This window comes from Megascapheus bottae, chromosome 26 (assembly GCF_031878675.1).
Source record: "Megascapheus bottae isolate mThoBot1 chromosome 26, mThoBot2.hap1, whole genome shotgun sequence".
Classification (NCBI taxonomy): domain Eukaryota; kingdom Metazoa; phylum Chordata; class Mammalia; order Rodentia; family Geomyidae; genus Megascapheus; species Megascapheus bottae.
Genome location: NC_143534.1, coordinates 14,629,824 through 14,654,981, shown reverse-complemented (window position 1 = coordinate 14,654,981; position 25,158 = coordinate 14,629,824). Strand labels below are relative to the sequence as shown.

General features: G+C 37.1%; 1 protein-coding gene across 2 annotated transcripts in view; it reads left to right on the top strand.

Annotated features, from left to right (window-relative positions):
- Nebl (nebulette) overlaps positions 1-25,158 on the top strand; it is a 289,620-nt gene that overhangs the window by 214,877 nt on the left and 49,585 nt on the right. Inside the window, exons 5-9 of one of the 2 annotated variants that reach the window (XM_090318999.1) lie at positions 860-970; positions 12,425-12,526; positions 13,471-13,572; positions 19,895-20,008; positions 21,593-21,697. The exons of the other annotated variant lie outside the window; for it this stretch is intronic. Of the exons in view, the coding sequence (XP_090175125.1) occupies positions 860-970; positions 12,425-12,526; positions 13,471-13,572; positions 19,895-20,008; positions 21,593-21,697 (534 nt within the window). The remainder of the gene's footprint in view (positions 1-859; positions 971-12,424; positions 12,527-13,470; positions 13,573-19,894; positions 20,009-21,592; positions 21,698-25,158) is intronic. 2 annotated transcript variants of the gene reach the window in all.

The following is a 25,158-nucleotide window of genomic DNA, read 5'->3' as shown; positions in this document are numbered from 1 at the left end:
ATGAACTCAGTTCTTCACCCACTCACTAATCTTTGATTAAATTCCTACTCTATAATTCACTGTGATGGGCACTGGATATTAAAGGAGGTGTAAGATATATATTGGTGAATAGTTCTTCAGTTTAACTATATACTTTTAATTGAAAACTAGACCTGTTTTGGTCTTGGCAAAGATTCTTCCAGAGTTCCTTTTTCAAGTTCCATTTATTATCTTGTGCCAAATAATTCTAACATCACTTAAAATGTTTTCATTATTAAACTCATTTTGGGGCATTTAAAGTTATTATCTTTAAGTACTGTACCAGAGGAGTTTCTTAATCTATCTTATAATTGATTTTGCCTTTCTTTCCTTCATTTATTATTGTTTTATTCTCATTCACTCAATTATTTATTCAATTGCTGATTACCTCACTGAGTGGATTTTTATTGATGCTTATCTTTTTCCCAGAAACTATTCTGGGCTCTGAGGGTTTACTAGAAGACAAACTATGATATTCTGCAAGAATTAAACAGAATAATTAAGGGTTGTGAAGGACTTGAGTAAGATAATGATGTAAACTGAGAACTCAGGGATAACTTGGTAACCATTTTGTGAATCTTTAAGTACAAACTTTTATGAGTTCAGTTACATCTACTTTTTTTGGTACTGATTGAAGGGCTTGAACTCAAGGCCTGGGCACTTTCCCTAAGCTTTTTTGGAGCAAGAACCTTATGTATATTATTTTGCTACAGAAGATCAGGCAAAGTGAACTGTCAGCTGTGGTAGTTAAATCTATAGAATCCAAGCAGAAAAAAAAATTTAACATGTGGAAATTTCCTATCCCTCTAAATGGAAGGAATAATTATTTATGTGCTTTAAGGTTGCCTACAAGCAGAAACATGATGCTGCGAAAGGACTCTCAGATTATACCCACATGAAGGAGATCCCTGAGGTCAAGCACGCCCTGGAGGTCGGCAAACACCAGAGTAATGTAAGCAAGCTTCTTCCAATGTGTTTCTAGAAATCGCCAGTTAATTCTCACTGGGTCTGGGGACTGTTTGGTTGAAATTGAAGCATAAGTCTACTCAAGAACGAGCTAACTTAAAAAAAATCAGTTAGAGATGCATGAAATTATTCTGATGAGTATTTTAAAGCTCTGTCAAATGTCTTTCATTTGTATCTCACTTGATGCAGTAGCGCATGGCTTCCAATATAGAATAGCAGAAGCCCTGGGAAAAAGCATCCACGATCAGTGACCCCAGAATCACTCAAAAACACCAGCTAGGTTGCACCTGCTGCCTGCTCCTTCTTTCCTTTCCTTCCTCCCCTTTTGCCCCTTCTTTCTTTTCTTTTTTCTTCCTTTTCCTCTATTTCTTTTTCTTCCGCTCCCTTCTTTCTCTGTTCCTTTTCCTTTCCTTTCCTCCCTGCCTTCTTCCTTCCCTCCCTCCCTCCTTTCTTCCTTTTCTCTCTCTATCTCTTTGTTTCTGGCTAAGACAAGAAGTTTCTCTAAATTGATTTTAACCCTCCAAGAACCTGATCAGATATGAAATGATATCAGATATGAACACTCAGATATAGTAGTTCACACTTGTAACCAAGTTCTCATTATTTGCTGGCACCTTTTTGTCATCTCACACAGGATCTATCCCACCAGTTAGCCTTTTTTTCTGAAAGTGCTTCAGGTTTGTGGGGCACAGATGTGCAGAGAGCATGGATACACTTATTTGATAGCAAACTGGACTAAATCACCATGTTAGTAAAAACTGGAGTGACTTTAACATTCCAATCCAGATATCTGGTACCTGTGAACACCAAAAGATAGGATAAGTCTCTTGGGAACTTAAGAAGCTACATGTCTGAAATTATGAGCAGGGCCGTGATTTTTAAGGTGAGGCTTTGTAATAAGAACTGTTTGCGGGCCAGGAATTTAGCCTAGTGGTAGAGTGCTTGCCTAGCATGCACAAAGACCCTGGTTCAATTCCTCTGTACCACATACATAGAAAAAAACCAGAAATGGTGCTGTGGCTCAAGTGGTACAGCTGTAGCCTTGAGAAAGCCCAAGGACAGTGCCCAGGCCCTGAGTTCAAAGCCCAGGATTGGCAAAAAAAAAAGAACTGTTTGCTCTTTGCCAATTTCACACACACACACACACACACACACACACCACCACCACCACCACCAACAACAACAACAACAACAAAATAAACCAAAAAAAAAAAAAAAAAAAAACCAAAAAAACCAAAACCCTGTGCTGTGTTCCATTTTGTAGATGAAGAAAATAAGACTAAGGAATCAAGCTCCTGAGTTTGTTCTTTCTGTCAGATCCAGCTGCCTCTCTCTTAAAGGTCACAGGAAATGAGTCAAGATTTGAAATGAAATATTAAAAAAAATGAAGAGCAACTAAGTTATCACCAGGATTCAGATGCCCTGCAGGGGGGAAAATAACTGAGACACCCTGAGCTCCCATGATTTCCATGCTGAAGAGACTTTGAATTCATATAAAAGGCAGAGGTTTAGAGGGTGGGGGTGGACTGGTGGCTGGGAAGAGGGCTGGTGTTACAGAGTCCAGAGAGACACTTTCTGACACTATCAGTCAATGAAATTCAAATACAGAAGTTCCTTATCATAGAACTGGCTTATTATTTTAACTCTGCCTTTCTTTTAAAAGGTCTTTGATTGAGGGATTGAGGGAATTGTGTACAAAGCCCCTTTCTCCTCCATTCAATGCTATGTACTTATGGGAGAAAGATGTGTTTACTTATATTCTTCTGCTAGCTCTGCTCAACCTTTTACATGCAAAGTTTGTACCTATAATAGGATTTAGAAAGTGTTTAAGACTATTTGCTCAGATTTAAAGTGAGAATGATATTTGTATTCTTACCAGTGAAGTAGTTAGTATTCCTCCAGAGTCAAGTCAGTCAGAATAATATATTTGTTGTCTCTACAGTATGAAATTTCAATACTAGGTTTGGAAAACCACCAAGAAAGAAAGAACATACTTTTGTATTTTTTATTTTTTGGTTTAATGAGTGGAGCTATACAGACTCTATAAAAGATAAAATCCTATCTCTCAGAAAACTTCAGCTTGAAGAAATTTGTGGCAGAAAATTTACTACTAGAATTATCCTTTTTTTAATGTTCAATGTCACCTAGAGCTCTGGCTACAAATGACCTAATTTACAATAAAATCATGCCCTCTTGTGTGAGTCCAATTGACCTCTAAGCAGTCAAAATCCAAAGCTTTTCTTCTCTGTCTCTGTCTCTCTCTCTGTCTCTCTCTCTGTCTCTCTGTCTCTCTCTGTGTCTCTCTCTTTCTCTCTCTCTTTCTTTCTCTCTTTCTTTCTTTCTTTCTTTCTTTCTTTCTTTCTTTCTTTCTTTCTTTCTTTCTTTCTTTCTTTCTTTCTTTCTTTCTTTCTTCCTACCAAAATCATGTCAGCTTTGTAGGCCCTTTTAAAGAGCCCACAACTGGATGGACAATTTAGGCTTTTTAACTTCTGCTTCTTTTTTTTCTTTTCTTTTTCCATATATTTTTTATTGTAACTAATAGAAGGGTTACATTACATTCGCCAGATGGAAGGTGCATTACTTCACATACATTGATACCCTTTCTCATGTCTTGGTCCCCATTTCCCTCCCCCCCCCACTCTCATCTTGTTTTCCCTCCTTTCCTATCCAATTTCAAATAACCAAATACAAATATATCCAATATATCAGATAACAAAGTGAAATACTGTAACAATATGAGATAACCAAGGGACAGCAAAAGAGATGAAAGATAACATAGTACATTAAGGACAACAATCACTCATTATATGGCTTTTGTTTCTATATCCTAGAGGTCCTTTCATTTAGCGTCATACTGTATGGCCTTATGTATCTAGGTTTTGCTCTATTGCAAATCTCTGCTAGAAGAGTCCAAGGTTTCTACTGATTATGGAAAATGAGGGAAATCATTGAGCCTATGTTCCTTTGAGTCTGGCTTATTTCACTTAATATGATCTTTTCTAAGTCTTTCCATTTCCTTACAAATGGGAGATGTCGTTCTTTCTGACAGCAGCATAGAATTCCATTATGTATAAATACCACATCTTGTTGATCCACTCATCAACTGAGGGACTGGGTTGGTTCCATATCTTTGCTATGGTAAATAGTGCTGCAATGAACATCGTTGTGCTAGTGGATTTAGTCTGACCTTGTTTCTGGACAATTGGGTAAATGCCAAGTAGTGTAATTGCTGGGTCATAGGGGAGCTCTATGTTTAGTCTTTTGAGGAACTGCCATACTGCCTTCCATAGTGGTTGAATGAGTTTGCACTCCCACCAGCAGTGTGGTAGTAATCCCTCCTGGCCACATCCCCTCCAGCAACTGTTGTTATTAGTTTTCTTGATCCTGGCCATTCTAAGTGGAGTGAGGTGGAATCTTAGAGTTGTTTTGATTTGCATTTCTTTTATGACCAGAGATGTTGAGCATTTCTCCATGTGTCTATAGGCCATTTTTGTTTCTTCTTCAGAGAAGACTCTCTTTAAGTCTTTGGCCCATCTTTTAATGGGATGGTTGTTTCTTTGGAGATTAGTTTTGGAGTGATTCAATTTTTTGAGCTGTTGATATATTTTAGATATGAGGCCATTGTCCATTGTATGGTTAGTGAAGATCTTCTCCTAATTTACTAGCTATGTCCTTTGCCATACAAAGCTCTGCAGATTAATGCAGTCCCACTTATCCAGCCTTTCTCTCATTTGTTGTGTTTCTTGGTTCTTATGAGGAGACACACTAGGCCTCCTTGGCACAGGTTGAAACTTTCTTAATAAGAACCAAGTAACTTCTGCTTCTTATCTGGTCATACCTTTTTATTAGAATAGCTGTCAGTGTGCCAAAGGGAGGAAGTTTTCATTTTCATCTTTCTCTCTCTTCTGTTTTCAGTGATGAGAATAAGAAGAGAGGAGTCAGCCCAGCTAAGTCCTCACCTGTGAATGATAGAATACTCCAAAGCTAGTAGACCTGTATATTACTCAGGAAATGCAGGGATGATGCATTATCCACTATAGCTCAGGTTGGAAAAAGAATTTGGAGTCAGATGGAGACTAAATTGCTTGGATTGCCATATATATTGTGTGGACAACTTTGGACAAGTTACTTAATATCTCTAAATCTTAGTTTTTTGAGTTATATTTGTTCCTTTCTCCCTAGCTTTCTAAGGGATCCCTCAATTAGTAAATTAAGTAATATATGTAAATGTTACAAAATAGTCATTCTATGAAATATCAGTCATATTTGGTCCTTCTCCAGTTTTTCAAGGGCTGATTTGCAAGTATAAGGTGATATCATAGTTTGAAACAATTACAAAAAGAGCCCAGTCAGTATGAAATTAGTGTTCAGATGTGTGTAGTTCAGAAAGGCATATGTACTGAAAAGGTTCCTGGACCTTTTTAATTCTATCATCATAAAATAAAAAGATTGAATTGTAAGAGATATTTCCCTGCCAATTCTTTTCTACTGTAATTAGAGACATTGGAGTGTTTTCTCCTGTGGCTTTGCCCCTAAGGATGGAATGGTAATGGAAACATCTCATTAGTTCTTATCAATATTATTAGAGACATGAAGCCCCATAGTTCTGAAGCAACTCAAACTACCATCTTAAGTTTTATAAGTAGTGTGGTCCATACAAATCAGAATGGCTAAACTTTTCCAAAACTCCACATTGGCAGTCAATTCCATGTGTATAAAAAAGCAATATTCAGCATGGGAACTAAGAGACTTAATGTTCTTTACAAGAATGATATATGTACTGTCTTAAAATTAATAGCTTAGCAGAAGACAAATTTCTGACCCATCAGAAAGTGAAAAGGCTTAAAGATAAATAAGTAAATTGATACCACAAAAGCAATTATGGCTGTGTGATTTCCTTATATGCCTTACAATAATAGTGCTTGAGAGTTCAGTGTTAAAAACAGATATATTAGTGTTTTGTCTAGCACAGACAGAATTGTTACTGATAACTCATTAGTGCTGTCTGTTCTATAAGATTGTGGTAGGGATAAAGTTAAATCATGTGGAAGAAAATTTTTATCAGCTATAAACAACTTATAAGCAATGACAATAGTGCTAGGAATAAGTTGTTGTAGACCCTTATTTTACTTAGAAAGACTGGAAATTTTCCTGCCTGCCCAATAGTATCAGATACTGCTTACTTACATTTGTAAGTTGATATCCTTTTGTAGAAAATGATAGATAACTAAATAAGCATAATTAAAGATGGGGTTTCTGAGGCAGGAGTATAGCTTAGTGTTAGCTTGCCTTATTATGTGCAAAAAAAAAAAGAATTCAGACTTTCCAGTCTCCATTTGATGGTAGTTGGGGAGCTGCTGTAATGTGGGAATTTATGATGCTGACTAGAGGTTTTCTTGGGAATAATTGAACTCGACCTCCATGATGATGCTGACTCTGTTTAGATTATAGATAAAGGTTATCCTACTTCCTTCTCTTCCATAAACTTGGGACATGATCTCTCTTATCTAGTTCCTTCTCGCCAAGAATCATTTTAACCTTCTCCTGCTGAGGGATTGGCTTGGGTCCAGGGAGATTTCTTTCCTTGAGGATCTTTCTGCTTGTATGGCCCTGGGTTCCCAGAGGCATCGTGAATCAGCTGCTTCCTCTAATCTCCGGAGTTTCATTGTCAGTTCAAGGGCAATTGGTGAAGGCTTTGCTTTTCTCTAGTTACATCCCAAGAAGTCTCATGTCCCCCTTGTATCCATGTAAGGTGCTTGCTGGAAGATGGCTTATTTTGTGCCTAAGTCTGCCTTTGCCTTTTCAAATTCTCACAGGAGTTCATTTTATTAGCCAAGTGTGTCTCATAACTGTTTAAGGAAGGGGATGCTCTAAAATATAGTTGCAGGTTTGAATCAAATGTTGATGGAGTTCTTTTGAGTATAAATAATTCACAAGGGGGGTGGGTGAAGATTTAGTGAATTTGTCCTCCATCAAGTATTTAGAAGCATGCCTTCCACACTGAATATTCAGCATGAATGAGGAAGCATGACAGAGGTCAAAATATTGTTTTAGAAAATCAAATAGAATAAAAGAAAACAAAGTGATCTGAAAATACAGGGCAAGGATGAAGAAGATGGTGAGCTAAGGAAGAAATTCAAAGACATATTTTGATATAATACAGTTCTTTAATAGAGATAATAAGGAACAGATTTGCTACTTCAAAACACAGCCAAATGTGTCTCTTCAGAGTTAGTGACTGAAATCCATCTCAATTAAGCTCAAGTAAAAGATGGATAATTGGTTTATAGATAGTTTTCCTATGTCAATGGCAGAGTCAGCCCAGAACCCTAATGTATACCAAAATATGTGGATGCTTTAGTCTCTCATACGAAATGGGAGAATATTTACTTTATAACCTACTATATTCTCTGATATGCTTGAAATTATCTACAAATTACTTAAAATACCCGATACAATGTAAATAATGGCTACAGTAAATAATAGTTACACTGTATTTTTTTGTTGATGGTGGTGGTTGTAGAGCTTGAACTAAGGACCTAGTAGCCATCTCTGAGCTCTTTTTGCTCAATGAAAGTGCTCTAGCACTTTGAGCCCCAACTCTACTTCCAGTTTTGAGTGGTTAATTCGAGATAAGACTCTTCTGCCTCGGTTGGCTTCAAACTGTGATCCTCAGATCTCTGAGTAAGCTAGGGTTATAGGTGTGAGCCATGGGCTCCCGACTATACTGTACATATAGAGAATGACAGGGAACACATCTGTATTGCTCAGTACAGATGTAATTTACCTTTTCAAATATTTTCAATTTGTGATTAGTTAACTCCTTGATGTGGAACCCATGGATACAGAGGGGCAACAACCATCAGAAAGATCAAGTTTTCTTCAACCATAACAGGTTCCAGAGCCTTCATTTTAACTTCCAAAGCCTTCTTCTGTCCTAGAGCTTGGCTCTGTTGATTCTGTCTGAAATCATGTTCAGATGGACTCTGTGGCACCGCATGGTGATAGCCACTGTTTCCAAGTTTAAATTATTCTTACAGACCTTGGTCACAGAGAATAGGATGATGGTTCTTCATTCCCAGCCTTAGATCCTTTGAATTACTCTGGCCCTGTTTGACTATTGTGTTTGCCTTTTTATTAACTGTGGTTTATTAACTGTGGTATCTGGACAATTGAAGTTGTATGGCCAGCCAGCCACGTGTCTAGGGAAGTAGGTTATACTTCATATCCTTCCCGATCCCTCAGAGTGAAAGGAAACATTCTCCAGATTAAAAAAAATAATAACTAAGAAGCAAATTAATAGTTGTCTCTTACAAAGGGATCATTTACAAAAGTGACCCTGATACATGGAAAAAGTGCAGAGAATAAATAGAGTTAGGATGAAAAAGACAAAAGGAAGAGATTATTATTATTTAAAACATTTGAAATAATAATTATAGGTGCTCCCATGGAAGAAATGAGAATTACTATTTATAGATAACATCCTGTATTTTTATATGCTGTTCATAAGATAAAGTTAATTGTTTTAGGTGCAAGATGAATATATAAAATAATCATCATATGATAATTATTATTTTGCCTTGTGTAGGACCTATAGAACAAAAATGATGAAACTGTATTGAAAAGTATAACAACAGATTTAGAGAAATGGAAACTTTATCTTGTAGAGAAAGATTGAAATGCTATTGAGATGTCATTTTCCTCTAAGTTATTTTATAGGATTAGTGCTGTGTTCATTTGATGTCTAGTCACTTCTTTTGCAGAATTTACTGAAGACCTGCTAATGTTCATCACCAAGAATAATTAAAAGTTAAGGACATATTTGTAACAGAAGAGTCTTATATAAAAGAAGTCAATAGGAGTAGTTCAGTCTGTATTCTGGCACATAAGTTCCTATGTTCAAAATGGACACCACTTTGGAGACTTTTTTTTGTTTTTGTTTTTTTTTTGGGTGCTATTACTAGGGTTTGAACTGGAGGCTGGGGTGCTATCCCTGAGCTTTGTTGCTAAAGGCTGGTGTTGTACCATTTCAGTCATAGCTGTACTCCAGCTTTTCAATGGCTAATGAACACTAAGAGTCTCACTGAATTTCCTTCCTGTGCTTATTTCAACCTCCCAGGTAGCTAGGATTATAGGTATGAACCACTGACTCCAGCTCTGTAGATCATTTTTAATCTTATTATGTTCTCCTCCTCCTCTTCCCTTCTGTCTTCTGCCTATTCCTTCCCCCTCTTCCTCAGTCTCTGCTGTGCTTTGGACAGAACTGGGAACACAATGTTGACATACACACAGTCAGTGGCAGTCAAACTTGTACACATCTAGAGTTGATGATGTTCATATGTCTCTTCCTCTGTCTCTCACTGTTTGAAACAGTATGGCTCAGATCAGCTATATTGCCATGAGAAAACTGAAGACTGGAGCCCCAATCTGCTGTTCCAATGTGGTTTGGCATTTAGGGTCTGAACTGACTCATGACATTCATTTGAAAGCCTGCGAGGAAAGCCAGACAAAAATCCCTTCAACTCGCACAAGGGGCTAGGTCCCCAAAGACCAGTATCTGCCCAGGAAACCATGTTACCCTGCCACATATGTTCAGATGTCTTGCAGAGGGTGAAATCAAGAGCTTGCGACTCTTGTCTGTCCCCAGCAAGAGACCCCCATCTCCTGTGCCTTATTCCCAAGCAGCGCTAGCTGGTGATCAGGCTCTGTGTTTTTCTCCTATGTGGCCCTGCGGTGTCCTCTTGTTTGAATGTGCAGCTCATGTCAATCTTAATATTTGTTTTGAGTCACATATGCTGGCCTCTAATTTGCAATTTACATGGATGGTGGGGCCCTATTCAGAGTCCTGCTCCTGTCTCCTTGATGCAGGTCACCTCTCTTCACGCAGTCATTAGTCTGAACAGCATATAATTAGGTAAGCCATGGAAAGCTGAGGTTTCTGAAAGGTTGCTGTTGTTTTTCAAAAAGTCAAGGTTTCCTTTAAAAAAATTCTTTTTGTCAAATCCTCAAAAAGGATATTCCCTCCATCACCCCACCCCTACCCCCTGGTGGTTTTCATAAGAACACACTAACTTACTCTTGGAGGTGAGAAATAATTTTGGTTTGTTTTCACCTGTAAGCTCATTTATTTTCTGTTTACACAGCTCATGTTTAACTGCCTTAGCATCATTCTTAGGTGAACTCTTTAAAGCCAATGAAAGTTCTCAAAGATTCAAATTTTCCCCCAGAAAAGACTCACTTTCCAGCTATTATTATCATCATTATTATCTTTAAATAGTTGTACAAAGGAGCTACCATTTAACAAATGAATACAACGTATCCTGACCAATGGCCTCCTTTAGAAATTCTTACCTATCCCTCCCCTGCCTCCCCCTCCATTAACTCTTCTTAAGTTTTCTTTTCCTTTTTCTTTTTTGCTAGTCCTGGGGCTTGAACTCAGGGCCTGAGCACTGTCTTTCGGCTTTCCTCGAGGCTAGCACTTTACCAATTGAGCCACACATTTCAGGCTTTTCTATGTATGTGGTATCGAGGAATTGAATCCGTCTTCGTGCATGTTAGGCAAGCACTCTACCACTAGGCCAAACTCCAGGACCCTCTTAATTTTTTAAAAAATTTCATTTCTTTCAACGCCTGTATTTCAGAATTTTACCTGAAATTATTTGTTATGGCAAAGCCTAAGAAAACAGAAATGCTGAACAAAGCAGTTATTCTGGTTGGAGTTTTACTAATTGTGTCTAAGCTGTGTTCACATGCCAGGCTGATTCATGATTATAAATGTGGTTTAAAAATAAGTCTTGTTGGTAAGGGAAATACAAACTCATAAAAAGGCTCATAAAAAGAGTAAACAGAAATCTATGTAAGTGATTTTATAGAAATAATACAACAGATAGGAGACTATTGAAGTATGAAGACTTTATTCCTTATGTCTAATTACCTTGAAAGAAGTAAGAAAGTAGGATTTTTTTTTAAATCTTTGAGGTTGCGTAGAGAGTAACAAGATACATCAATATAATCTAGCATATGGGTTTAGTGATTAACAAGGATTTCATTAAAATCATATATTATTGGGCCCCATTTACTAAAGTTCTGTTATGAGAGATTGTGGAAGAATCTCAGAAAGTTAAATTTTTAGTAAGAAACTTACTTGGCGCTGTTGCTGAAAGCTTACAGGCAACATTAAACATACTTGTCTTAAGCCGGCGCTGGTGGCTCATGCCTGTAATCCTGGCTAGTCAGGAAGCTGAAGTCTGAGGATAAAAGTTCAAAGCCATTCTAGCTAAGTACTCAAAAACCAATATAGTTCTGTGGCTTAAAGTGGTAGGGTACCAACCTTGAGCAGAAGAGCTCAGGGACAATGTGTAGGCCCCCAGTTCAAGCTCCACAGTTGACCAAAATTATTGCCTTATAAAAGATATAAATAACAGTGCACTTTGTACAGATGTCCAGTAATTCTTGAAAAACTGAAGATGGGTTTAAAAGTTTCCATACTTCATACTTTGCATTATAGATGTAATGGAATATAATCTGACAGGCCATCTAGCTTCTGGTGATATGGCTAGAGTGCTTATTGCTTCATCTCAGGACACATTTTGGGAAATAGACAGGTGGACAGGTGGGTGGGGTGTTGCCATCAGTGATTTCAATCTGTCAGCGGTCATCTTCTCCCATTTGTCAGTCCAGATAAAGCCAGTGAGCACAACGACCAGCATGCATTTTAAATTTAGCAAACATTATATACTTAATCTTTTGCACCTCAAATTGTATCCTTTGACTAGATGGTGTCTCACAGGCAATCAAAGGGAGAGTCCTCTTTCATGAAGTTGTTTCTGTTTGGGAGGATTAAATCATAAAGCAGATACTTACTAGATGATAAAATTATTGTGGGTAGATCATAACAAGGTCTTTTGGGCTTGAGCATTGGAAGAGTCCAGCTGGAAAGAGGAGAGAAGAGGATATATAACTGTGAGCGTGAACGCTGGGGAATTTCCGTGATTCGGACATGCTGTTCCCCCGAGGAGGTGACTTTTTAGCCCTCATTTGCCACGGCTCCTCCTGTGTCCCCTGGGGCTGCGGATGTGTGATGCTGCAATTCATAGACATGTGATTGTGTAATAGAGTACTATTATAAAAGTTTGAGACCAGTTTTGTAGCCTGTTGATGGTTTTCTTTATTATTATTAATATTAATTTTAGGCAGTATATTTTCATTCTAGATATATGCATGTGCATGAGACATACATAGTAAAGAATTAATATATCTACAATAAATGAATGACTTATATAAAAAATTTAAAAAAGCAGGCTTAGGTCAATAGGTTCTCTAAGCTGTTATTACAAGTATAAATTATGTTAGGGACAGGGAGGCTAATACAAAATGAAATGACTAATTTATCATTTCTTTTTTTCCTATTTCCTCCTTTCAAAATGGTCTCTCTGATCAGATTTCATATAGAAAAGATGTGCGGAGTACCCACACATACACGGCAGAACTTGACAGACAAGACATCAAGAAGGCTACTCAGGTCTCCAAGATCATCAGCAATGTAATTTGTCTCTCTTAATCTTGTGCAAGAAAAAAAAAGTGATGTTTTATTTTTGTAGGAGACAAGGTACAGCTTTGGTTGTTAGGTGGCTAATTTAATTAGGGTGATTAATCTATCTGAATTAGTGACATTGCAAGGTTTTCCTGAATTATCTATGTAATTATGTAAATTATTTACGTATATGCAGAAGCCGCCCCAAATCAAGTTGACTATGGCTAGCATTATCTTGCTTCCACAGGAATTAATACAACTGTGGAGCAAGGACATATTGCAATATCTCACCCCTGAAAGTCAAGGTTCTCAGTTCTCTATTATCTCTCACTGTGTTCTTGACAAAAGAATTTTACTTGTCTTCATTCCCAACTTGTTACTGAATCAATTCAGATTCTTTCCTACCAGCCCACACCTTTGTATATTTCCTGCATGGGCATAGCGATTTATTATCTTCTGTCGGCTATCCTCTCCTTAATTGAGGATCTTTTTTTGCTTAAACATATAAAAAATTTCTGGTTAAAAAATGATGGTGCCAAGATAAAAATGGAAATAACATAGGCTTGGTGCACCTTAAACATTACCTATTTCTACATTCAACTGCATGTTCATCACAATCAAATGCATTCCTGAGAACAAACAGAACCAGGAATGCTAGCTCTGTGAAGAATACAATCCCCACCCCCCAATTATCCAGAAGGTTTGCCCCATTGTTTTTTTCAGTATTTAGAAATAAATATGAAGACAATGACTGCATACTTAGATATCTTAAGTTTATTCAAACAACTGTATTACTAAGTAAATCTCTGCTTTTGCAGTCAGAATTTTAGTAGTTTGATGTGTTGTATTGGCATGTCATTTAATGGATTAGGGGTAATTATTCACTTTCACTAATGTTAATGTAACTCTTCATTAGAGTGGGAATAAATAGTATTTTTTGTTGTTCATTTTAGGCAGAATACAAGAAAGGGCAAGGCTTAATGAAAAAAGAGCCAGCTGTAATTGGAAGACCAGACTTTGAACATGCTGTGGAAGCTTCTAAACTTTCCAGTCAAGTAAGACTCTGCAGTGATCATTCCACAATGGCTTTATTCAGAGATTTTGTTTCGAGGAGCACAGGAAAAGATTTTATTTTTAGATAATATCTTAAATAGCAAGAATAAACAGAGATAATATTTCTGAAACCATTTCAGATAGGCTTACAATAATTACAAATTTCAGTCAAAGAAAAAAATGTGGTCTAATTTTAAGCATAAAGTCATTTTCTTTTCCCCAGGCTTCCATCCCTAGTGTTCGGCTATGCTGTCATATATCCGAGAATTTTCAGGAATCAGTAATAGCCACAATGAATAATTGTCTCTTTTATGTGCACACACAATACATACATGTGTAATATTTAACTCAAGCAAAAATATTTTCTTAGCTTATAAATATTTAAGTGCAATTAGATAATAAAACAGAGGTTAATAAAAATGAAGAATTCTGTTATTGAAGAGCACAAATTAAGACCTGGAAACATATACAGACCCAAAAAAGCAGATTGGTTGAAAGTTGCAATAGATCAAATTTCAGTACTCTCAGAACTGCCATATAAAACAGGAATTTTTCTAATATAGATAAAATACCTTAAAGTTTATGGAAATGGGTGGGAGAATGGAAGTGGAATTGTCTGAGAATGGCCTTGAAAGTATGCAAATGAAGCCTAGTGAAGATGCTACACAGAACAACAACAAATAACAACAACAAAACCACACTGGAGTTACATCACTGTGGTATTGGTCCCGTGAGGGTACAGTCACCAGTGGGACAGAAACAAGTCCTAAAGTAGATTCCAATACTTATGAGAAAGTAATGTCTGAGGGAAAAAAGCCGTTTCAATCCAGTGTGGAAACCTTAGATGACTTTGTCATTGTACCATTGACCATCTGTAGTGGTAAAAACCAAAGTGGACCTGAATCTTGAATGATGTACCAAAGTGGATCCTAAGTGGATTAAAGAAAGGAAAACAAATAATATGATAACTTTAAAATATTAAAAGAAAATCTAGAAAACTATGTAACATAAATGGCTCACAGAGTTGGATTTAAACAAAGGGAGGGATGCTGGAAATAGATACATTGATGGCATTAAAAATAAAACATTTTTTCCCCCCAGTGGAAAAGTTAATACTGGAAGAATCACCAGTAATGTCATTAAACAGTAATTTTTTTAAAAAAAATCCATTTCTTCTCAAAGTGGAGAGGTGTGATTGGTGAAAAGTCTAAAGTTGGAAGGAATAAAAACCTAGAAAAAAATAAATCCTCAGCAGATGAAAACTTCTTCTCAGAACAAAGAGATGTAAGTGGTAAAAGAACTAAAGTTTGAAGAAAAAAGTTAGAAAACATATCCTGAACAGATGAAAATAGGCACTGGGCTCTCAGCTTGAGATTGTTGATACTTAGCCTCTTCATAATGTTAATTCTTACAAAATGAATTTTTTAAAACTCCATGCATTTCTAATTAGAATGCAAATAGACTTCTCAAAAATTAGTATGGAGTCACATATTTGAATAAATTAGAGTGTAGAAGAGAAAAATCTGAGAATAGCGTTTCAAAATACAAAAAAAGAACAACTGTAGTTCTTCAAATATTCAGAAAAGGATTTATAATACATATGATAAAACATTTTAATCCTATAAAATGTAAGTTTTTTGAGACAAAAACAGTAATAAACTAACAGGCCCATAGAAAAAGGGGGAAATGAGGTGAATAGATATTTTACTGAAAAACAAGGACAAATGTCCAACAAACATGTAAAAAGACATCAACTATATTAGTAGAAAAGGGGAATGCCAAGAAATGAATGTGAAATGTCATTTGTACCCATCGACATTCTGGTCGGTTGTTCGTGTGGGAGGGGACTCACAGTTTAGAAAGGTTTTGTGTAGGAAGTAACTTTGCACTAGAAAAAAAGGAGAAAAATCTCTGTTCCAGTGGAAAATACTAAATAAAGGTTGGGAACGAGAGTGACAGGGCACAGCAGTCTCACAGTAGAGTTTGAGCAGAGAAATAGGTGTCCTAAACAAAAACAAGAATTTGAGAGTACCTTTGTTTTGTAGTGGGTCCATGTTGTATTAATTTTTACGATAGGCCATACTTAGCAAAGTGATGTAGGAAGTAGCTTGTGGCTGAGAAGTCTTGCTGGTGGTGGAGGTAAACATGGGAGAGAGAATGGGATACACAGGAGAGACTTGTTATTGAGTCTCCTCTCAATTGTTTTACAATTTATAAGGCACTCTACTTAGAAGGCAACTTTGTGGCCCAAGGGTTTGTTGATAAATAAGAGATTGGGGACTCTTGAATGACACTTCTTGGTCAAGAGCCAAGGTAGGTTGACACTTTAAGCTTCTTGCATTCCAGATAATGCTTGCTGGAAGGGCTGGCAGGGGAGCTCACATGGTGTAGGTTTCCAGCATAGTCCCTTGATTTCTTACAGTTACATCCCTTTCTATGGATGAAGATTTCACATCAAGCACAGAGCAGATTTTGGAGCAAACATTTGGTTGGATTAGGGGTGAGGGCATGGCTCTGGAGCAGGCCACCCGGATTAGACTCTAAGTTCTTTCTGTTGCTTCCTAGCAAGGTGACCTTGAACTAAGTAACTCATTTCTCTATAGTTAGCTTCCTTATTGGTACTGCAACAGCAGTAATGCCTACTCCTTAGCATTGTGTGAAGTTGAGCAATTCAAAATGGTGCCAGGCATCCGTGGCTCTTGCCTGTAATCCTAGTTCCTCACGAGGCTAAAATCTGAGAAGTGCTATTTGAAGCCAGTCTAGGCAGCAAAGTCTTTGAAACTCTTACCTCTAGTTAACTCCCAAAAAGCAGGAAGTGGAGTTGTGGCTCAAATGGTAGACCAAAACTCAGTACCCTGAGTTAAAGCCCAGGACTGACGTGCCTTCCCCCAAAAGAACACGGACAAAGAAGATTATATGATTTTGTAGCCATCATTAAAACACAGGTATTCAGAGTATTTTTCTCTTCTATATTCTTTTTAGATGAATTCATGATCATGGTAAGGAAATAGAAATAGATTCTCTGGGATTCTGGTCTTCAGTTTATTCTTTAAAAAGATCTATTGAGCCTTTGTTTTCACATTTTAAATTTAGCATGAAATATTCCTACTTCATCCTCACTTGGATTTTTTTCAATCTTATATTATTTTACAACGGAGTGACCGGATGCTTAGGCAAATTGCTGTTGGCAGTTTGCTTTGTCTGGGTCATTTTATATTTTCAGAAGCTTCTTAGCAATCTTGTATTTGTGTAAGCCATCAGGAAAGGAGAAAGCTGGGCAGTTGGATAGATCGGACTCCTAGAATGAAGTCAGTAGGTCTCATTTCCTTTTTTTTTTCAAGTTTTGCAATAATGTAGTGATGCAAATTTTATTTTATTTTATTTATTTTTATTTATTTATTTTCATATATTTTTATTGTAATTAATAGAAGGGTTACATGATATTTGCCAGTAGGTCTCATTTCTATTCTCAGGTGTCCTAACTAAAAATAAATGCAAAAAGTATAGTTTCATATTTTCATTGGTGACTTTAAGCTCATGAGGTTCCTAAGTGAAAGACAAGGCATGTTGGTACACAGAAGGAAAATGGTCCAGGAATATGGTAAGGAGGGTAAAGAAGAGGCAGAGTGTGGGAAGAAAAGAAGACCTGCAGGAGAGGCCCATGGTGAGTGCAGATGTAACATACTGCAGGAAAAGTGTTTCGATTTACTTTTCCTGAGGGAAAGCCATGAAGCTGAGTTGACTGGCAAAGTAAGAGCATCTTCCCTACTGCAGGAAAATATAGGAAAAACCTATGTATTTATAATTGTTAGTATTTGTTCTAAAATGCATTTGTTATATTGGTCATAAGCCTAACATCTTTTATACAGGGCTAGAGAATTTTTTAGTAATAAGCATTGCTCTTAAGTTATAAATGGTATTCACTAGTTTGGAGAATCACCAGTTCTCTGTGCAGACAAACCCTTTGCCAACCCTCAAATACTAAGTTAAATGTCACAACCCTGATTTGCCTCTGAGGCAAACTGTGTGATGTGAGGGGATAAAGATGTAAACACTGGGGCGTGGGAGCAGTGTGTTGCAGATAGGAGAGAATGGCAGACTCTGGCTGCCTAGTTATTCAGGTCACTAAGGCCTGAGGAACTAGGTACAAAGCTAGCCTGGTTAAATAAATCCAGGAGCCTCTTCTCCCCAATTAACCTGCAAAAAAAAAAAAAAAAAAGCTTGAAATGAAGATGTGGTCCAAATGGTAGAGTAGGTGCTATGGACACAAAATTTAGACTGAGCAGGTCAGAGAAAGATGAAACCCACTTAAGCTGATTGGTCATTTTCTTAGTTCATCATGTGTAAACCATCCTGAAAGAGTAGGCAAGAGAGAGCTCTGTGTCACTATCTGGTCAACATATTAAAAATATATAATAGAGTCATTATACTTTTAGTCAATCAATGAGGAAAATGCCTGTTTTTGTCCTGTAGTTGTTTTATGAATCAGATCACTCAGATTACTGAAGCTTTGAGTGAAATGACTTGTAGAATACTTTGCTTATTATTATATGCAAGATAAGTATATGATTGACAGATTGATTATTGTTTTTCATAAATACACATTTACTTGGCAGAGCAAATGCCAGGTTTAGTAACTGATAAGGAATTGTCATTTTCATTTCCAAGTAATCCCGCCCTACACATTGTCTCTGCTTGCCCCTGTCATTGTGCTGAGAATTGCTGGGTTTACAATGGCCAGAGATTACAAAACCCAAGGTTGTCATTTAGCTAACAATTCATTACTGAGACAATTAATGGTGCTTGAACTTGGAGAGATGGAGAAGAGAAACTTCACAGATTAGTGGGAGAGATCCAGCTTAGGAAGAGCAAAGGACTCTGAGTTTAAACCCCAGAACTACCACAGAGAGGGGTGGAGGGGGGACTTGATGAGGTCAGCTGAAGAAATACTCATCCAGATCTGGGAGCCTTTACAGAACCCAATTGGCTGTCAGAAGGTTTGACTCAGCAAGAGGAGGGAGGCTGGATGAGAAACATCATTTAGGCTAGAAATACCTTACAAGATGTTTTTCTCATTGTTAGTGAATAGCCTAAATCCCTAGGAGAGACAAAATCAGTTATTGAGATAGGACGGAAAGAACCCCAGTGGACCAAAGGGAAGATCTTTGTGTTTGTGCCAGTCACTACGTAAAACAGCCAAGGAAATCTACTGTTTTCCTCTGGCCCCTGATTACAAATAGCAATTTGAAAAAAAACCTATTACAATAAAGTAATTTGAAAAAAAGCCATAATTTGTCTTGCTTGGAGAATTATTATCAGTTATCATTTAAGCAAACACTTCCAAGGCAATGTGCTTATCAGAAAGCCACCATTACTGGACGGAGACACACAGAAAAGAATGTCATCTTAAAACTATATCCCCGGTGCTGTACCCCACATCTTTACAGGAGATCCTCAGATGGTGGGAGCCACCCCCAAATCTGTTTAATAATAATATCTGAAAGAGAAAACAAAATATCACAAGAATTGTGATGTTGTAGAAATTGTGTAGGAACGGCTTTTTCAGCCAGGTTTCGCTTTGGTAATCCACACGTCTTTTCAGCCATGCAAATCAAAACTCTGTGGTCTTATTTGTGTGACAGAGAATCTCTTTGGCTATTCCATTAAGTATGATAATGTCCGCTTGTGAATTTCTTTATTCATGGGAAACAATACAATCTTTTTATGTTGTCCTATGACTACTTCAAAAAGAACAAAAAACATTTGCATGATTTAGATGTGATTTTTCCTGCTGAAAAATTTGGAGTCAAAGCAGGGAAATTAGGAATAACATTAAATAGACCCAGGACATTCAGAAAATGTATTTCCTATAAGTAAACTGTTGGAAAAAAGAAATATAGGAAATAATAGGAAAAAGATCTTACTACAGACCATGTCCTTTATTTAGAAAAATTTCCTCAGGTAAATTCATAATCAAATTCTGGGACCAAGGGTCCAATTTTTCTAAATGTGGTAATTCTTAAGATATTTGTGTTCTCATTTTTAATTAATTATTAATGATAGCAATGCAGACATGGGAAGTGTCATATAAAATCCTTAATATATTACTGTGTAATTCTCATAGAGAATTTGAATTCATGCTCAATTGCATTCATGATCAATGTTCAAGGAGCACATTTTGAAAAAAAAAGCTTTATAGAGGGAGAAGAATACTAGGAATTTGGATTTTGCAAGCTTTTGTTTGATCCCTTTTAAAGCAAATAGGTTACTTTTGAACTTACATGTTATTTAATGTCTTCCTTCTCCCCTCCCCTTTTATGACAGGTTAAATATAAAGAAAAATTTGACAATGAAATGAAGGATAAGAAACATCATTACAATCCTCTTGATAGTGCTTCCTTTAGACAAAATCAGTTTGCTACCTCACTGGCCAGTAATGTAAGTTGTAATCCTCAGAAAATTATTTTTAATATCTTTTAATTCTTGTTTTCTTAGACTAGTCTGTGCCTAATTACTGGTACTTAATTGAGATCATGTCATTTCCAAGTCGTCTGTAGTTGAAAACACTGAATCATATTTCCCCAGAGGATTTTTTTGGACATAAATACATAATTATAATTTATTCTTAATGATTACTGATTAGTAATGAATTAATACATTGGCAGAGTATTGCAAATAAAATTATTATGTTTGATTAGGAATAGATACAGATTATAAGAGTTTTTCAGGACAGAACTATAAATTATTACAAATTAGTAGGTAGGACAATAATTGACCCATATGATTGTACTTACAAAATATGGTTTGTTATATAACACTATCAGGTACATTGTAGTCTATCATAAGGAAACTTGCACAAATTCTCATGATAATGGCCTCATTTTTTTCATTTCCCTCATGTAGTTGCTATGAAATACTTCATAGGATAGATTTCTGTTTTAAAATTTTAAAGCTAGGAATTGTGAAGTCAGGATTACATGAAATGATGTTTAAAATTCTCCATACAAGGTGTGAACAGATAAAGACAGAAGCACAAACATGAGTCACTTGGTCATAGTTGGAAATGTCCAGAGAACCTTTTCAAAGGTGGAAGTTAAATATTATTAATGATTACCTTGTTAGTTCATCTGAACCTGTCAGTGCCCTCATTTCCTCTGGAATTAGTTTATCTTGCTTTCATAGATATTTAGAAGATAGCTTCTTTTTTTTGTATTCAATAATATGCTTTAATTTCCAACAATAGAAACATCTGTGTTTTTTAGGACCACGGGGACTACCAGCTGGTTTTTCTTAATTATTTTGTGTGTATAAACATAAAAGAAATATAGAGAAAATATATTTAAAGGAATTTAAAAACTTGAACTGAAAGCTCAAATCAGATTACCTGGATTTGAACCTCATACAGAGGTTCAAATTAATATTACATCTTGATCTTCTTATGTCTCAGTTTTCTCATCTGTAAAATGAGATTATTTGAAGTGCCAACCACTAGACTGTTCTGAAGATTAAATGATACATACATATACAGTGTTTAGAAATGTGCCCAGAAAAAAGGGTTTGACATGCTTAAGGTTATCAATATGTTACTTTATCATGTGTGTTAAATTTCCAAAGCAGTTGGTATAAAATAAAAGGAAGAAACCAAATCAGATCTGTGACAATAAGATGAAAACCACCCCAAGTTCCAAATTACCATAAAACAAAACGAAAAAAATCTTGTTACAATATCTAAAAAATAAAAGCATATTCTCTTCTTAAAAGCAGAGTTTTTCTTATTAATTATTTAAATCTGTCAACATCATCCCTTCGGAGTATGTAAACAGTAAGTGGAATTATCAAAATATTTCTAGGTCCATAAATAAAACGTTTATTTCTTACTCATTCAGTAGTGAATTACCACCATCTAGTGGCTGTTTATAAATTTGTCCCTTTTCCTTTGAGCTTTAGGAAGCAAGCCATAGTGATGTCACAAAAAGCTTGCTTTTCTTCTAGACAGCATTTTGTTCCATGCTGTTTTCATAGGTGAAGTACAAGAAAGACATTCAAAATATGCATGAACCGGTGTCAGATCTCCCAAATTTGTTGTTTTTAAACCATGCTTTGAAAACCAGCAAAATGCTCAGCGAAGTAAGTGGTTGTCTGTTGGATCCCAGAAGCAGCTGGCTTGCTGTGCTTGTGAGCTCATCTGCTTCCTCAGACAGTGCTTTGTATCAACCCTCTCTCTCCCAGTAACAAACTAAAGCTATCTGCTTCCTGCCCAAATCCCACCCAAACTGGGGCTCTCCTGAAGTATTTGCTGGCTTTTCCTATCTCTTGAATACTTCCACATTTTGGGGTGTTGTGTCCCCTGTTCTTTCAGTCTTCCATCCTCTCTTTTTCTTCATCTGCACTGCACTGAGGCTCTTTGAAGTTCAGTTTTTGCCCCTAGAGTCTTTTATTTCATCGAGGCCAGACCAGAGTGGATATCTTAGTTATCTTAGTCCATTTGGGCAAAGTGGTACACAGCTGTAGTCCCAGCCCTTGGAAGGAAGAGGCAGAAAGTTGTTGAATTTGAGTCCCACCCAGCTACTATGGCAAGACTTTGTCTTGAATGAAACAGAACAAAAATTGTTTCAGTTCAAATTTCATTTAACTTACATTCTTCATAGCTTAAATAACATCATCCAAAAGGGAAGGTACTCTTTGACTGACTTATGTAACTATAGCACTTCTGGATTTTCTTTTCTTGTTAGCATTTTGAAATAAAAATAATTTTAAAAATTAACTTTCTCTGAAAGTTGGTCATCAAGGTATTTACATTAACTTGCCACTGTTCTTTTCATCTTGTAATGGTTTCTTGTAATGAGGTCCCTCCTGCCTCACCCTCCTGCCAATTTGCCAACCCTGAGTGGTATCTGGATACTCAGCCCCCTGGTTCTCAGAATGTAACGACCCAGGGTCACTTATGGCTCCAGCTGGAGCATCTCAGGAAGCCCCCTGATTTGAAGAGCTCAAATTCCACCTTACATTACTTCCAGGACTATTTTAACACTCACTCGTGCTCAGTCTTAACTTACTGAAGAGGCACAGCCAAATGAAGAAACAGTGTTGGAGAATGCATGAGAAAAGTGAACATAGTTGTTTCAGAAGATATTCTTACAGTCATGGTCTTAAAATTGTCATCAAAACTTAGTTCCCAACTCCAAATAGAGAAATATAACTTAGCTCACTTATGGAAACACCTGTTCATTATTTTGCATGCCTCCTCCCTGAACACATTGCCCTGTTGTTCTTTCTGCAAGTGCATCCAAGTAATTAATACTCGTAGAGATTTGTTCTAACTAATTTATGTTTTATTTTCTATTTTTTTTGCCAGTCCTGGGCTTGAGCTCAGGGCCTGAGCACTGTCCTTGGACTTTCTCAAGGCTAGAGCTCTACCACTTGAGCCTCAGCACCACTTCCGGCTTTTTTCTATGTATGTGGTACCAAGGAATCGAACCCGGGTCTTCGTGCATGCTAGGCGAGCACTTTAACCACTAGGCCAAACTCCCAGCCCCTTATTTTCTATTTTTTGTGCCAGTGTTGAGGCTTGAATTCAGGGCCTGGGTATTATCCCTGAGCCTGAGTCTCTGTCTCTCTCTGTCTCTCTCTCTCTCTCTGTCTCTCTCTCTCTGTCTCTCTCTGTCTCTGTCTCTCTCTCTGTCTCTGTCTCTCTCTCTCTCTCTCTCTCTCTCCCTCCCTCCCCTCTCCCCCCTCTCTCTCTTTCTCTCTGTCTCTCTGTCTCTCTCTCTGTCTCTCTCTCTCTGTCTCTCTGTCTCTCTCTCTGTCTCTCTCTCTGTCTCTCTCTCTCTCTCTCTCTCTCTCTCTCTCTCTCTCTCTCTCTCTCTCTCTCTCTCTCTCTCTCTCTCTCTCTCTCTCTCGTACGCACACACACACACACGCTAAAGGCTAACACTCTACCACTTGGCCACAGCTCTACTGCTGGCTTTTTGGTGGTTAATTGAAGACAAGACTTTTCTACTGAGGCTGGCTTCAAATGATGTACTTCAGAGTAGCTAGGATTACACGTGTGAGTCATTTCTTCCAAACCCACTGGTCCTTGGATGAAAGGTGCGATGTCATTCTTTGTATTCTGATGATGTTAGAGGAACGTTTGTAGGCTCAGAATTAGTACTTGGTTCCAGCACTCTTAAATCATACTGTGCTGCTTGGTCAGTCTATATGTCACCTCCACATATTTGGCCATCTCTTCAGAGACTGAAAGGTTTTAATTTCTAGAATGAACCAACTTCTGTCTTAAGAGCTTCTCTTTCTTCACAGCCTTATGCCATGCATCTGGATTACTGTCATGGTAACTCATCCCTGGCCATTTTCCACCCACGCTCAGGTCAAGTTATCCATGTAGGGAAACTGGAATTTCATTTCCAATTTAGGGATTCCTGGTAAATTAGCCAAGCAAAATATCATGTGGATAACAGGGAAAGAAAATCTGGTACCAACCAAACTCAGTACTGGTATTCATGTGTATGATCCTAGTTACTCAGGATGCTAAGATTTGAAAGATCCCGAAGCTTCTTATCTCCAATGAACCAGAAAAAATTCAGAACTGGAGCTGTGGCTCAAGTGGTAAAGCATCAGCTGTGAGAAAAACAACAGAGAGAGAGATGGTGGGGAGGAGAGGAATAAGAGAGATGGAGAGAAGGAGGGATGGGTGCTTAAGGCTCTGAGTTCAAGCCTCATTCCAGCACAGAAGGAAAAAAAATATCTGGTAATTGGAAGAGTTCATGTCACCTGAGGTCATATTTCTTTTCAGGAATTTTGACCCATATTTTATTATAATAATGAACTCATTGCAGTTTAATGTAAGTTATTGCAAACATCTTCAACAAGCTAATAAGCATTAGAATGTTGCTGCTTATTTTATATGCTGCTTATAAAGTTTAAATCTTCTTGCTTTTGCCTAGGTCACAACTTTCTTTTTCCTGTATAAAAATTGTGGCTAAATGTTTACATCATGAGCCAGCAAGTTTGACTTAGAAATATAACCTCTGAACCGTTTACTTACAGAAATTGTACAGTTAAGATGTTGGCTCAGAATAGTTGCACATTAGAAAGGCTTTCTTTTACATTTTAAGAACATTTTAAATACTTTAGAAAAGTCAATTTTATTAAAATGCTAAATAAAAGATTGCATAATGTTTGAAATAAATTATGTAAATAAATTATCCATTTATAAAGTATTAGTTAAAAAGACCTGTAGACTCCCCCTCTGGGCTTTACTGGGGATTGAGCTTAGGTCCTTAGGCTCACTAAGCAGTTGTTTTACCACTGGAACCACTCCCCAGCCCTTTTTGCCTCAGGTGTTTGTCAAATCATGTCTTGCATTGTTTTCTGGGACGACTTGGCCTACAATCATTTTAGTCATATCCTTGTGTGACTGGAATCACTGGCAAACACCACCATACCCAGCTTATTTGTAGAACTGAGCTCTGAGTAACTCTCTGCCTGGGCTAGCCTCAGTCCATGGTCCTTGTTGTGTTTCTTGAGTAGCTGGAGTTGCAGGCATGAAGCACCATGCTGTTTTCGACCTCATTGATATAGATCAGCAT